The following is a 15428-nucleotide window of genomic DNA, read 5'->3' as shown; positions in this document are numbered from 1 at the left end:
AAGAAGGGATAGAGGAATTGACAAAAATAATTCTTCACCCTGCAAGAGCACCCAGTTAGCAGAGCTCCACCAAAGACAGGGTGGACCCCACCCATTGTCTCCATGTTTCCAGTTTGAAATACAGTGGTGCCTCGCAAGACGAAAAGAATCCGTTCCGTGAGTCTCTTCATCTAGCGGTTTTTTCGTCTTGCGAAGCAAGCCCATTAGCGGATTAGCGGATTAGCACTATTAGCAGTTTAGCGGCTATTAGCGGCTATTAAAGGCTTAAGGGATTAGCGGATTAGCTGCTAAAAGGCTATTAGCAGCTTAGTGCCTTAGAAAAAGGGGGTAGGGAGCGGGGGGGAAACCCCAGGAATCGCAAGACATTTTCGTCTTGCGAAGCAAGCCCATAGCAAATTCGTCTTGCGAAGCACCTCCAAAACGGAAAACCCTTTCGTCTAGCGGGTTTTCCGTCTTGCGAGGCATTCGTCTTGTGGGGCACCACTGTATACAAAACTGCTCTATGTAGAAAACATTTATAAATGGAAATACGCCATGCAATCTTTGGTAATCTTTTTTTAAAAAATGGGGCTACAAGATAGATGATACTTACCAAAAATACTTCCCAACTTGCTTTTTATTCTTGTAGACAACCACTCCTACAGGGGTCAACCCCAGGAAGTACTCTGATTTATTTTCACCCTGCAAAACAGTTTTAACATTATACACATAAACACACACACACACATTACAGAGAGCTTCCTGTCTAAAAGATGAACTGGAGCCAGTGTGAAAATAGGCACAATAAACGTTCCTTAAGCTGATGTAACGTGGTGGTTAGGAAAGGACATACAATGCGGTATGACACTGAAGATTCTTTTTCTATGTCCTGCATATTGAAGGAACTTTCAGCGTTAATATTAACAAAACTTCTGTAGCTCTGAGCTACTAATTATCTATTATGTCTCGTTACTTTGAACTTTTTAAGGGCCTTACTCAGATTCTTGGTGTTGCTTTCATATTTCCTGCCCGAACACATTCTTTGTAATGAAACCCTTTTATGTTATAACAACACTTAGAATAAATCCCTTAGATTTGTAACCCATATTATTCTTCCAGCATAGTTAATTGCCTTTTATATGGAAATGCAACCACATTATTTCATAGAAAGGCTCCTTAATCCATGGTTCTCCTAAGTATGTGTTCCAATGGATTTAGACTCCACTTTTTTAAAAAAAGAAGAGCATGGGATTATGAAATAGAATAATTAGTGTTTTGCATTCTATGGTGCCAGTCTTCCCTAGCCCTTTAAGGGCAATTGTTTTGAGAATCAAGCAAATATATACATTTTATGAAACAAATAAATAAATTGTTGACATTGTTGAGGACCCAAAGAACTGCATAGCCAAGCCCATGTGCCAGAAGGAGCTCTCATTGTAGGGCAAACTCCTTTTGAAACAAAAAAAAAACCAGCTTGTGATATGGCACCGAAGTCTGCTATTCAAAGCAAAAGAGGTACATACAATTTTGTGTCTCTGTGTATCAAGGCAACTACATTAACTTCAGTGGCAGGTTCAATCTTTACAATCTGAAGAGCTGCGTGTATTCATTTAATCCACGGGCTGCTGAATTGCAGCTCTCTAGATGTTGCTGAACTACAGTTCCCATCATTCCTGCCCATCAGAGACGCTGGCTGGGGCTGACAATGTCTGAAGCCCAAAGACATCTGTAGGGCCAAAGGTTAAAGGTAAAGGTAAAGGGACCTCTGACTGTTAGGTCGAGTCGTGGCCGACTCTGGAGTTGCGGAGCTCATCTCACTTTATTGGCCAAGGGAGCCAGCGTACAGCTTCCAGGTCATGTGGCCAGCATGACAAAGCCACCTCTGGCGAACCAAAGCAGTGCACAGAAATGCCGCTTACCTTCCCGCCGGAGCGGTACCAATTTATCTACTTGCACTTTGATGTGCTTTCAAACTGCTAGGTTGGCAGGAGCAGGGACCGAGCAACAGGAGCTCACCCCATTGCGGGGATTGGAACTGCGGACCTTCTGATCGGCAAGTCCTAGGCTCTGTGGTTTAACCCACAGCACCACCCGCGTACCACAGGGCCAAAAGTTTAGCCACCTCTAATTTAAGCTCCAACACTGGCAACACATTAATTGCCTGGGGCAACTGTCAACAGTTTCACATTTAATAATAATAATAATAATAATAATGCGATAAAACATCAAACATTAAAAACGTTGCTAAACAGGGCGTTCAGAAGTCTTCTAAAAATCAGATAGTTGATTATTTCCTTGACATCTGATGGGAGGGTATTCCACAAGGCGGACGCTACTACCAAGAAGGCCCTCTGCCTGGTTCCCTGTAACCTCACTTCTCACAGGGAGGGAACTGCCAGAAGGCCCTCAGACCTGGATCTCAGTATCTGGGAAGAACGATGGGGGTGGAGACGCTCCTTCAGGTATATTGGGCCAAGGCCATTTAGGGCTTTAAAGGTCAGCACCAACTCTTTGAATTGTGCTTGGAAACGTACTGGGAGCCAATGTAGGTCTTTCAAGACCGGTGTTCTATGGTCTCGGCAGTCACTCCCAGTCACCAGTCTAGCTGCCACATTCTGGATTAGTTGTAGTTTCTAGGTCACCTTCAAAGGTAACCCAACGTAGAGCACATTGCAGTAGTCCAAGCAGGAGATATCCAGAGCATGCACCACTCTGGCAAGACACTCATTCATTCATTCATTCATTTTAAATTTGTATAGTGCCCTTCATCCAAATATATAAGGGTGGTTCACAGCATAAAATATGGTACAAAATACATCAAAAATGCTACTTACATAAACAGGATGAAGATCAACTCCATACATTTCAAGTGTCTTTGCCACTCCTAAGTAATTCAGTTCTACCTCAGCCGGAACTTGCCCCCTGTTTAATATAATAAAATATATTTTATAAAGTACAGAAAAATTATTTTAAAAGTTATGCTTGCCGAAATACTGACATAGCTGTTTTGTACATATCCTCTTGAACATAAGATGATGTAATATATGAGCCACACACACACACACACACACACACTTAGCAAAATGTTCCCCTCCCCCCCTTCGATGGAGAGAAGCTGTGCACCAGGATCTCTGAGCATTTGTGTGAAGACTGCCTCACAGTTATATCATTTGCATGTATGCCACAAACAACATATGAACCAGGGCACGAACTGACTCTTTCTGAGGCTTATTTGTATGCTTGCTGCAGGTAAGGGCTTTCCAGGTGGCTTCAATCTCCCTTAAGTACTCTGCTACTAAGTCTTATAGCAAAATATTTCACTTAGAGTGAAGATTTAATACTGTTTGTGAGAATTCAATTATCCAGAGATGTGTTTTAACCAGATATATTACAGGCCGAAGATAGTACCAAACTGTGAAGTCCCATTTATTTAACAGAAATTTTTATACCACTTAAATGTAAATAAAATCTGGACGGATCCTGAATAAGTGCTGCAGAACACATATTAAGATTCTCTAAGAACCATCAGATCCAGGGCTTTTTTCCCCAGCCAGAACTCACCAGAATTCAGTTTCAGCACCTCTCAGGTGGGTGCCATTGCCATTATAAGAGAACAAAAAGAGGCATTCATGGTGAGTTCTGGCGCCTCTTTTTCTAAAAAAAATATAGCACTGGTCAGATCTATACCTAAGTTTCCCACGTGACAGCACAGAATTTATCATTTAATATTACAATGGGGTTGTTTATTGCATCAGAAAAGCCTTCAAAATGGTTTTTATCATAGAATAAGAACATTCATTTTGCAGCACATTTGGTAAATGTGACTGAAAACATTCCTTGCCACTATCCCCTGCCCCTACCCCCTACTTCCTCTCCTTCCCTCTCCCTGGCTTTTATATTAAGGAAAGCTGTTATATACCATATTGGCCCAAATACAGTGGTACCTCAGGTTACATATGCTTCAGGTTACAAACGCTTCAGGTTACAGACTCCGCTAACCCAGAAACAGTACCTTGGGTTAAGAACTTTGCTTCAGGATGAGAACAGAAATTGCGTGGCGGCAGAGGAAGGCCCCATTAGCTAAAGTGGTACCTCAGGTTAAGAACAGTTTCAGGTTAAGAACGGACCTCCGGAACGAATTAAGTACGTAACCAGAGGTACCACTGTATAAGCCACACTTTTATTCCCAAATCTGACCCTGAGAAGTTAAAGCACGGCTTAAATTCGCGACCTTATGGCCAAGAGTGCGGGGCAAAGAGCCCCTGCCCCGCACATAGTTCTCAATCCTCTCCCCCAAGGCTGGGAAGGGAGAGAGTGAGGAAGGGGAAAGGCCGCTGGCAACAAAGCGCGGCTCTCCCCCCCCCCCCCCGCCCATGCAGCCAGGAGCAGCGAGGGAGTGGCTTACATTCAGGTATTTTTTCTTTTTTTCATTTCCCGCCTCCAATTCTAAAGGTGTGGCTTTATATTCGGGCCAACACGGTATTTCCAGCTTGCCTTCTACCCAAACTGCTGCAACAAGTCAGCTGGGGCAGATAAGCCACTATAAATAGAATCATAGAGTTGGAAGAGACCACAAGGGCCATCGAGTCCAACCCCCTGCCAAGCAGGAAACACCATCAGAGCACTCCTGACATATGGTTGTCAAGCCTCTGCTTAAAGACCTCCAAAGAAGGAGACTCCACCACACTCCTTGGCAGCAAATTCCACTGTCGAACAGCTCTTACAGTCAGGAAGTTCTTCCTAATGTTTAGGTGGAATCTTCTTTAGGTGGAATCTTCTTCTAAATGACCACTGCAACTTGCTGCACCCCACAGTGGCATAATGCACAGTAATTTATAAATATCAGGTGGGTTACTTAAACAGATATCCCCACAATGTTATCCAAAATTAGCATCACTTTCATTATTATTAAAAAATATTCTGGTTTTTTAAATTACTCATCTTATATTACACTCATACATGAGTTCTTGGTGATCCTTACTGATCAGGAGAACAACATCCTAATTTCAGGAACTGGGTCCCCACTGCATTTAATGCATTCCAATGCCAAGAGTCTGGGACGCGGGTGGCGCTGTGGGTAAAAGCCTCAGCGCCTAGAGCTTGCTGATCGAAAGGTCAGCAGTTCGAATCCCCGCGGCGGGGTGCGCTCCCATTGTTCGGTCCCAGCGCCTGCCAACCTAGCAGTTCGAAAGCACTCCCGGGTGCAAGTAGATAAATAGGGACCACTTACTAGCGGGAAGGTAAACGGCGTTTCCGTGTGCGGCTCTGGCTCGCCAGGGCAGCGATGTCACGCTGGCCATGTGACCCGGAAGTGTCTCCGGACAGCGCTGGCCCCCAGCCTCTTGAGTGAGATGGGCGCACAACCCTAGAGTCTGTCAAGACTGGCCCGTATGGGCAGGGGTACCTTTACCTTAATGCCAAGCGTGAAAAGGCCCAGGAAACTAACAGGCTTAAAATCCTAATTCAATTTAATTCTTGTTTTGGAGGGGGAAGAGGGAAGATTTTAAAATAACTTGTCAAAATAAGGTTACATTTTTCCGTTAACCTTTATAAATAGCATCTGTATTCGCAGTATGTTTCAACACAATGTAATGCCAGTGTTTTTATAGAATCGCAAGTTTTTGCATAGTTTTGCACATCTCACCAGATAGTTCACCTTATTTTTCCATTCTTATATATGAATAAATTCCTTGAAATCTGGTTTTCCAGCTACAAATTCTGCCCATCACCCATCCCTCCCAAATAAGAGACATCTCAGTGTTTTTCAGCTTCTACACGTTTTGGCATTCAGTTCTGCAATCATCTTATCAAGGAGGCCTTATCTCTCTATTCATTTGGCTCCACATTCCATAACTTAACCACCTGACTCATCGCTCAAATATGTTTTTCCGTCTCTCACCTTTTTGATTAAGACATGCAAGATTTTACGAAACAGCTATTGCTGACGGATGAGCTGATAAATCTTATAAATTATAAACACTGACAACCTTTCATAAGTTAATTCTCTTGCTGATGTCTCTTTTTTCTTTCTGCCATTATTTTTCTTCCTGCGCTTCTGCATCTATATAACTTTAAGATTGCCCTGCCTTATATGTCTACCCATTCTGTAAGAAGGTAAGATTAGCTTACTGGATAAAAGTCAATGGCTCATCTAGCCGGGAATCCCAGTCTCACAGTGGCTAACCAGATGCCTATGGAAAGCCTACATGCCAGACATGAACCCAACAGCACTCTGCCCACCTGAAATTCCCACAAACTAGCATTCAGAAGTATAATACCTACAACCGGGGAAGCAGAACAGAGCCATCATGACCAATAGCCATTGATAACATTGTCCTCCATGAATTGGTGTAATAGTGCCTACGGTTGTAAGCTGAAGACATAGAATCATAGTGTTGGAAGGGACCCAAGGGTCATCTAGTCCCAACCCCCTGCAATGCAAGAATCTCAGCTAAAACATCCATGACAGATGTCCAACCTCTGCTTAAAAACCTCCAAGGAAGGAGAGTCCACAACCTCTCGAGGGAGACAGTTCCACGTTGTACAGCTCCTACTGTCAGAAAGTTTTACTGTATGTTTATTCGGAATCTCCTTTCTTGTAAGCTTGAAGCCATTGGTTTCAATCCTACCCTCCAGAGCAGAAGAAAGCAAGCCTGTTCCCTCTTCCATACAACAGCTCTTAAGATATTTTGAAGACACGTGGTAATGTATACATTGTAATGTACAAAGGATGCCAGTATTAAATGCATTGGTTATATTTTTGACCATTGCAGAGAAAGACAGCTCATAAGAAAGCAGATTTAAAACAACAGTCAATAGTTCAACTCACAAAGGAACTGCTTCTTTAACGCCCTTTTCCTTGTACAGTTTTATTTCCTAAGCAACGTTAGTTTATAACCTGAATTCTTACATCAGAGTTTTGTGTATCCGTTCTACAGCATCTTCTAGTTCTTCTTTCTGGTCTGGAACAAAGCGGTACTCCGAAACATAACCCGCAATATGCTTGTATGGATCATAGTCTCCAAGTTCAGCTGTATTTAAAATAAATTTAAAATATGTATTCACTTTCTGACATATTTTACACAATTTTATTTTATTTTCCTACTTTGCTGGTTGTTAAATATATTTTCCCGCTTAATTCCTAGTAATAGTATTTTGTATCTGTGAACCTGATTTATGATATTCAGTGTCTCCCTCAGCCCTCATAAGCTTCAAAGTGTGATCACTGTAACCCCATGAAAAAGAAGAGGAGATGTGGACACTCCTATTTTAAACTGGAGCTCTAGCAGTGCTTTTTTCCAGGGCGTACTAAAGGGAAACGGGTGGCGCTGTGGGTTAAACCACAGAGCCTAGGACTTGCCAATCAGAAGGTCAGCGGTTCAAATTCCCGCGATGGGGTGAGCTCCCGTTGCTCGGTCCCTGCTCCTGCCAACCTAGCAGTTCGAAAGCACGTCAAAGTGCAAGTAGATAAATAGGTACCACTCTGGCGGGAAGGTAAACGGCGTTTCCGTGCGCTGCTCTGGTTCGCCAGAAGCGGCTTAGTCATGCTGGCCCCATGACCCGGAAGCTGTACGCCAGCTCCCTTGGCCAATAAAGCGAGATGAGTGCCGCAACCCCAGAGTCGGTCACAACTGGACCTAATGGTCAGGGGTCCCTTCACCTTTACCTTTACTCAAGGGTATGTAGTACCGGTACCTCTTTTATAGCTGTTAATAAGTGTGGCGCTTACTGTAACAGCTTCATGGTGAGTACCAGCACTTAGTTTTCTAGGAATAAAGCACTAAGCTCTAGTATGAAGATGCAAGAGTGGGAAAGACAGGATCTTAGTGATCTCTCTCAGCTTTCAACTATTTAGCATGTTTTTTTGTATCGTGGAATTCCACAAGCTATAACAATAAAATGACTCAAAATCTAAACCTATCCTAACCTATGTAATGACTTGTAACATCCTTCAAACCCCCAAAATCAGCCCTGGAAATATTATGCTGCCACAGTACAATCAAGTACAATAAAGCTTTTCACAATTTCCCTGTCATCTGTTTATGAGGGAGAGTCCACAGTACCTGAATTTGAACGAATTTAAACTGCATGCAAATTGGCTCTGCATAATCCATTTTGAAGGGGGAGGGCGGGAAACCAGAGTCCTAGGGCACCTGTAAAGGCTAGCAGATTTGTTGTGGCATAATCTTTTATGCACTAGAGACCATAAAATAGAGGGGGATATCAAGAAAAAAGGAACTCCAGTCCTCAAAAACTTAACCACAACAAAGCTTTACACAGTCAAAATTATGTGTGATTGTTTGCTGCAACAGACTAACATGGCTGGTGCTCTGGAATTTATCTTGAGAGAGAATCAATATATAACCCTCAGCATTCAAGTTCACTGTAATTCAGGTCTCTAAATATGACCAAACCTAAACAAAATCTAGTATTTATGAAGGGAAACTCAGTACAAAGCACATACCCTGTATTGCATATGCTCCCAGCTGAGCAGCAATGTTGACGGGGCAAGGCAAGCGGCCTTGCAAGACATCTTGCTTCACCTGTAAAAAAAACTGATACCTAAAACAAAGACAGAAAATAGAAGTAACTATACAAGTACAGTGGTTCCCCGCAAGACGAATGCCTCGCAAGACGGAAAACCCGCTAGACGAAAGGGTTTCCGTTTTTCAATGCGCTTCGCAGGACGAATTTCTCTATGGGCTTGCTTTGCAAGACGAAAATGTCTTGCGATTCCTGGGGGGGGGGGGTTTCGCTCCCCACCCCCTTTTTCTAAGGCACTAAGCTGCTAATAGCCTTTTAGCAGCTAATCCGCTAATCCCTTAAGCCTTTAATAGCCGCTAATAGCCGCTAATCCGCTAATAGGGTTGCTTCGCAAGACGAAAAAACCGCTAGACGAAGAGACTCGCGGAATGGATTCTTTTCGTCTTGCGAGGCACCACTGTATAAGGATCCTAACATAGGAATATATTGCTGTTGCAGTTTTATTTAAACGGAATATTGCCAGGTTAGCTTGGGAGGGGACAAGCAGCAAACGCCACAAACTGGATATTAAGTTTTGTTTCCTTTGAATATCTCAAATCAAATGGAAATGGAAAAGCTTGCCCAGCATGTAAGCTGTGACAAAGCATGACACATGCCATGAATGTACCGCTGTGAACTTATGATGACGAAGCTAAGAAGCAGAAGTTGGCACTACAACTAGCAGCCTTGGGATACATCTGGTGTTCTAGATCAATCTGATAAACAACTTGGCTGTCACAGCTTCTTTGAAAGAATCCTGGCAACTGTGGTTCCATAAGGATGCTGGGAATTTGCACAATGCCTTACTGTTCAATAATGTTTTCATTGAGTTGTATCCACCAAGATCTAGGCAGAGCAGACCCAATGAAATTAATTAACCTAAGTTAGTCATGCCCATTAATTTCAACAAGTCTGCTCCAAGTATGACTAACAATGGATACCAACCCCTATATATATATATATATATATATATATATGCAGGTTTTGGTGTCCTCGGGTGTCTTCCCGTGTAAAAGTTGGGGTGTCTAGGCGACGTTTCGACGAGGTCTCACTCGTCATCTTCAGGCTGGTGCTTTCGGCTTCTTGTTACTGGAACAGAGCAGGATCTCAGTGTTTGAGTTCCTATAAATACTGTTGAGGAGGTGTGGTGTATAGCCTCCAATGTTCTGGGCAGAGAGGAGGTTCCCAGGCTAGTGTGCCTTTTCTTCTTTTGTTCCTTAATTACTTGAGGGATATCTTGAGTGATTTCTTGAGTGATTTCCTGAATCCCACTTAGGTGGGTCATTAGGTGTGGATTAGTTGCTAAAGCCTTCGTGTCTTGAACTCTTGAACTTTGTGAAGAGTTTTTCTGAGAAGATGGCTGTACTGCACTTGGTTGTGCTCTGGCTTGGCTTCGTGTATAGGGGCGAGCTGTGGTTTTGTGGCCTGTGCCAGCCAGATCTGTGTAGGGATTGCAGGGGGGTGTAGCATCCGGAGGTGCCACCCTGGTTTGGCTACTGGATGGTGTCTGTAATTTATCTGTGGAGAGGGTCTGGGTTTGGGTCTGGTGTGGTTGATTGGTGATGGCGTTCTGTGTGCCTCTGGATCTGGTGTCAGATTTTGTGGGGAGGGCTAATTTCCAGATGTCTGGCAAGCGGGATGTGTCGTCACGCTTGTTCATGTTGTGAGGGTGTTTCTCTATCTCGATGGCTTCCATGATTATTCTCTTGTGGTGATGTTCCATGTTAAAGAGCAATTTGGAATCTGCAAAATTAATTTCGTGTCCTGTTTCTTTCATGTGTTGGAAAAGAGAGGAAGTTTTTTCTTCTTTTTTGACGGCATTCTTGTGTTCTGCGATCCGTGCATTTATTCGTCTGTTTGTTTGTCCAATGTACGTGGCTGGGCAGACTTTGCAGGGTATTTCATAGACCCCTTGGTTTTCCAACTGAATTTTATCCTTGGGGTTTCTGAGGATATTGGCTATTTTTTGGTTGGTGCAAAAGGCTGTTTTGATATTGTGTTTATGGAGGATTTTGCTAATTTTATCTGTAGTGCCCTTGATATAAGGAAGGAGGGCTATGCCATTGTTTTCTTCTGTGTCTTGGTTTTTGGGGGGTGTTTCTTTTTGGATTAGCTTCGTAACCCTGTTTTGCTGGTATCCATTGGCAATTAACACATTTGAGAGATTCTGTAACTCAGTTGTCAAGTGGTCTTCGTCAGCCAGGCGTTTGGTTCTGGAGATGAGAGTCTTGGCTACGGAGTTTATTTGTGCAGGGTGGTGGTGTGATTGTGCATGTAGGTAGCGGTTGGTGTGTGTTTTTTTCCGGTAGATAGTGTGTCCTAGGGAGCCATCAGGTTTTTTGTAGATTAGGACGTCAAGGAAGGGAAGTTGGTTGTTGGCTTCTATTTCCATAGTGAATTGTATTTTGGGGTGTAGGCTGTTGAGATGTGTGAGGAAGCTATCCAGTTTTTCCTTCCCGTGTGGCCAAATTACAAAGGTGTCGTCAACATATCTGAGCCAAAGTTTGGGTTTGTGTTCTGACTTGTCTAAAGCATTGGTTTCAAAGTGTTCCATGTACAGGTTAGCGATGACCGGTGAGAGGGGTGATCCCATAGGTGCTCCTTCTATCTGTTTGTATCTTTGTCCATTGTGGATGAAGTACGTGTTGGTTAGGCAGTGGTTGGTCATCTTGGACCTGACCCGAATACATCTTGGACCTGACCAACCACTGCCTAACCAACACGTACTTCATCCACAATGGACAAAGATACAAACAGATAGAAGGAGCACCTATGGGATCACCCCTCTCACCGGTCATCGCTAACCTGTACATGGAACACTTTGAAACCAATGCTTTAGACAAGTCAGAACACAAACCCAAACTTTGGCTCAGATATGTTGACGACACCTTTGTAATTTGGCCACACGGGAAGGAAAAACTGGATAGCTTCCTCACACATCTCAACAGCCTACACCCCAAAATACAATTCACTATGGAAATAGAAGCCAACAACCAACTTCCCTTCCTTGACGTCCTAATCTACAAAAAACCTGATGGCTCCCTAGGACACACTATCTACCGGAAAAAAACACACACCAACCGCTACCTACATGCACAATCACACCACCACCCTGCACAAATAAACTCCGTAGCCAAGACTCTCATCTCCAGAACCAAACGCCTGGCTGACGAAGACCACTTGACAACTGAGTTACAGAATCTCTCAAATGTGTTAATTGCCAATGGATACCAGCAAAACAGGGTTACGAAGCTAATCCAAAAAGAAACACCCCCCAAAAACCAAGACACAGAAGAAAACAATGGCATAGCCCTCCTTCCTTATATCAAGGGCACTACAGATAAAATTAGCAAAATCCTCCATAAACACAATATCAAAACAGCCTTTTGCACCAACCAAAAAATAGCCAATATCCTCAGAAACCCCAAGGATAAAATTCAGTTGGAAAACCAAGGGGTCTATGAAATACCCTGCAAAGTCTGCCCAGCCACGTACATTGGACAAACAAACAGACGAATAAATGCACGGATCGCAGAACACAAGAATGCCGTCAAAAAAGAAGAAAAAACTTCCTCTCTTTTCCAACACATGAAAGAAACAGGACACGAAATTAATTTTGCAGATTCCAAATTGCTCTTTAACATGGAACATCACCACAAGAGAATAATCATGGAAGCCATCGAGATAGAGAAACACCCTCACAACATGAACAAGCGTGACGACACATCCCGCTTGCCAGACATCTGGAAATTAGCCCTCCCCACAAAATCTGACACCAGATCCAGAGGCACACAGAACGCCATCACCAATCAACCACACCAGACCCAAACCCAGACCCTCTCCACAGATAAATTACAGACACCATCCAGTAGCCAAACCAGGGTGGCACCTCCGGATGCTACACCCCCCTGCAATCCCTACACAGATCTGGCTGGCACAGGCCACAAAACCACAGCTCGCCCCTATACACGAAGCCAAGCCAGAGCACAACCAAGTGCAGTACAGCCATCTTCTCAGAAAAACTCTTCACAAAGTTCAAGAGTTCAAGACACGAAGGCTTTAGCAACTAATCCACACCTAATGACCCACCTAAGTGGGATTCAGGAAATCACTCAAGAAATCACTCAAGATATCCCTCAAGTAATTAAGGAACAAAAGAAGAAAAGGCACACTAGCCTGGGAACCTCCTCTCTGCCCAGAACATTGGAGGCTATACACCACACCTCCTCAACAGTATTTATAGGAACTCAAACACTGAGATCCTGCTCTGTTCCAGTAACAAGAAGCCGAAAGCACCAGCCTGAAGATGACGAGTGAGACCTCGTCGAAACGTCGCCTAGACACCCCAACTTTTACACGGGAAGACACCCGAGGACACCAAAACCTGCATTCCTGTACCCGTGAAAATCTACGAAAGCATATATATATATATATATACACATACACACACACACACACATATATACATATATATATATATATACACACATATATATATCACTTTTCTTTGAACAATATATAATCTATCGCTTCAAAAACATTTTCCTTTTTAACAAAACATTTCACTTACGAATAAATGAACTAAACCAGAAATGCTGGTTATCTGGCCTACTGACACATGGTGACTAGATACGTGCGAAAACAGACACACGTCAAGCCATTTACCAATATGTAGCAAGGATGGATGGGGAGCATGCAGCCCAACAGATGTTGCTTAAGCTTGGGTTAAGAACTTAATTTGTTCTGGAGGTCCATTCTTGACCAGAAACTGTTCTTAACCTGAGGTACCACTTTAGCTAATGGGGCCTCCCGCTGCTGCTGCTGCTGCTGCGCCGCTGCCGCACGATTTCTGTTCTCACCCTGAAGCAAAATTCTTAACCTGAGGTACTATTTCTGGGTTAGCAGAGTCTGTAACCTGAAGCGTCTGTAACCTGAAGCATCTGTAACCCGAGGTACCACTGTACTTAAATTATCTCCTGTATATAACCTTATAAACTGCATGCTCATCAGTGTGTTTATATTCTTCTATTTCCCCAATTATCTGGAACAGGGGGCCGGTGAGGCTGTAAGCCTATAGATATACAGTACTTAGGAATACATGCACACATTACTGAATTATTGGATATGATGTGCTGTCTCCAATGCAACATGCTTTTATGCACTAAAAAAAAAAAGCATATTAGTATGCAGACTGCATTCACTGTATCAGGGCGAAGGTTGCATGTTGAATAGGGCCACTTAAAATGCAATACAATCAGCAACTGATTATCATATACGTTAGAATAAAAACAAAAGCTATGGGAGAACAACAAATTCTCTGTAGAAGTAGATCCATAATGGCAAAATAAAAAGCTGATAGCTACTCAAACAAGACAAAAGGAAAAACACTTCCGCAATCAGGGCAAAACTTTGAACACAAACATAAGCAAAGACAAGGGAGATGAATAAGCTGAATTTTGAATTTAACTCCATCCCTCCAACACCAGTGAGAGTTAAACATCATTTTCCAACAAGGATTTATAGCAAGAAAATTAGAGTCTCAAGTTGTTCTCCATCTCTCTGTCTCTCTTTTAAAAAGGAATACTTCCTTGATGAGCTTATATAGTTATTTTACTAGATACTTTAAAAGCACCTGCTCACTCTTATTGCTAATGGTTAAAGGTTATTCATACAATACCTTGTGATTTCCTCTTTTAATTTGCATGGATCTTCTGCATAGAATTTAACACCAAAGTACAATGTGTAGGGTGGACCAGCTATAAAAAATAAGAACATTTAATTGTGTGTGTGTGTTTTAAAGCACACCCTGCAATCCTAAACATAGTTACTTAGAAGTCAATTCCATTAATTTCAGCAGACCTTATTGGAGAAAGTATGCACTTGGATATGTGACAATGCCGAAGTAGCCATCGCATTTTCCTATTCCATGCAGGCCACACAAGAATGGGAGGAATGAAAATGAATCACTCCAAAGATATGGAGGGAGTGGCAAAAAAATTATGAGAAGCTATGCCAGATGCAATCAGCAATTGATGAGTTTCTCTGTAGCCTTATTTTATCTTCTATCTTCTCCTTCCTGACTTGATTTCAACCACATTGGTATTTCTGTGCAAAGTCACCATACACATAACATTAACCAGCTTCAGCCCCCACAATAAAATATTTGAGGGGGCCGGATCCCTGCAAAGTTGATGGGCATTCCCATTCAAATGGGGGGGGGTGCACTGCGTTGTGTGATCAATTATGCAGGGCGGGGCTTACCTGGGTCCCCACAATATTTTATTCAGGTTGGCACCCCTACCAGGAACTGTAACACAGCCTGAAGTCAGGTGACTGCAGAGATCACAAGAGTTAGTATGGAGGGGGGAAAGTGTTTTCTTAGGGTTGCCATATTTCAAAAAGTAAAATTCCTGATACCCACACGGTTATTGAGCTTTTTTAAATTAACCACCAAAATTGTCGAACTTTTTTGGGGAACAAACCCAGATAGTTGAGCTTTCTTTGGAAAACTCCCCCCCCCAAAAAAAAAAGTTTGTTTAAGCTTTTGGAGCTTTTTCCTCTGCCATCTGGGTTTTGTCAATCTGGAAAAAAATTTACACCCGAAAACCAGGACATGTCAGGAATTTTCCTGACATATGGCAAGTCTAATTGTGGCAGGCAAAAATTACCCAAGTGTGAGGGTAGGGAACCCCCGGGGAAAATACTCTGAACCACCTGAACTGTAAAGTCAGTCAACGCATCCCCAGCAAAAGTAAAAAGACAAAAAAAATCCTAGAATGGATGAGAAATTCCTCCTCCATTTTCACAGAAAGAGAATGGTCCTGTAAATATGAAGAAGTTCCACTCAACAATAGCTTCTTCTTCTTTGGCAATCACTCGCAGCTACGTAAGATTGTCTTTCATGAGCACGGTCTTAACAGTTAGTC

The 15428-nt window shown here is 42.8% G+C and overlaps 1 protein-coding gene across 4 annotated transcripts in view; it reads right to left on the bottom strand.

Moving 5' to 3' along the window:
- The window catches only part of EPB41L4A (erythrocyte membrane protein band 4.1 like 4A), a 112136-nt gene that overhangs the window by 53697 nt on the left and 43011 nt on the right, over nucleotides 1-15428 (bottom strand). For all 4 annotated transcript variants that reach the window (XR_014503060.1, XR_014503061.1, XM_083403986.1 and 1 more), the window contains exons 5-9: nucleotides 14180-14258; nucleotides 8444-8541; nucleotides 6890-7010; nucleotides 2814-2901; nucleotides 593-681 (exon numbers count right to left, since the gene is read on the bottom strand). Coding sequence is in view for 2 of the 4 variants with exons in the window: in XM_083403986.1 (XP_083260112.1) it covers nucleotides 593-681; nucleotides 2814-2901; nucleotides 6890-7010; nucleotides 8444-8541; nucleotides 14180-14258 (475 nt within the window). In the remaining 2 variants the exon portion in view is untranslated. The remainder of the gene's footprint in view (nucleotides 1-592; nucleotides 682-2813; nucleotides 2902-6889; nucleotides 7011-8443; nucleotides 8542-14179; nucleotides 14259-15428) is intronic.

The sequence above is a fragment of the Podarcis tiliguerta genome (assembly GCF_965153285.1).
Source record: "Podarcis tiliguerta genome assembly, chromosome: 11".
In the NCBI taxonomy this organism is placed as follows: domain Eukaryota; kingdom Metazoa; phylum Chordata; class Lepidosauria; order Squamata; family Lacertidae; genus Podarcis; species Podarcis tiliguerta.
This window is presented reverse-complemented; position numbering and strand designations above follow the sequence as displayed.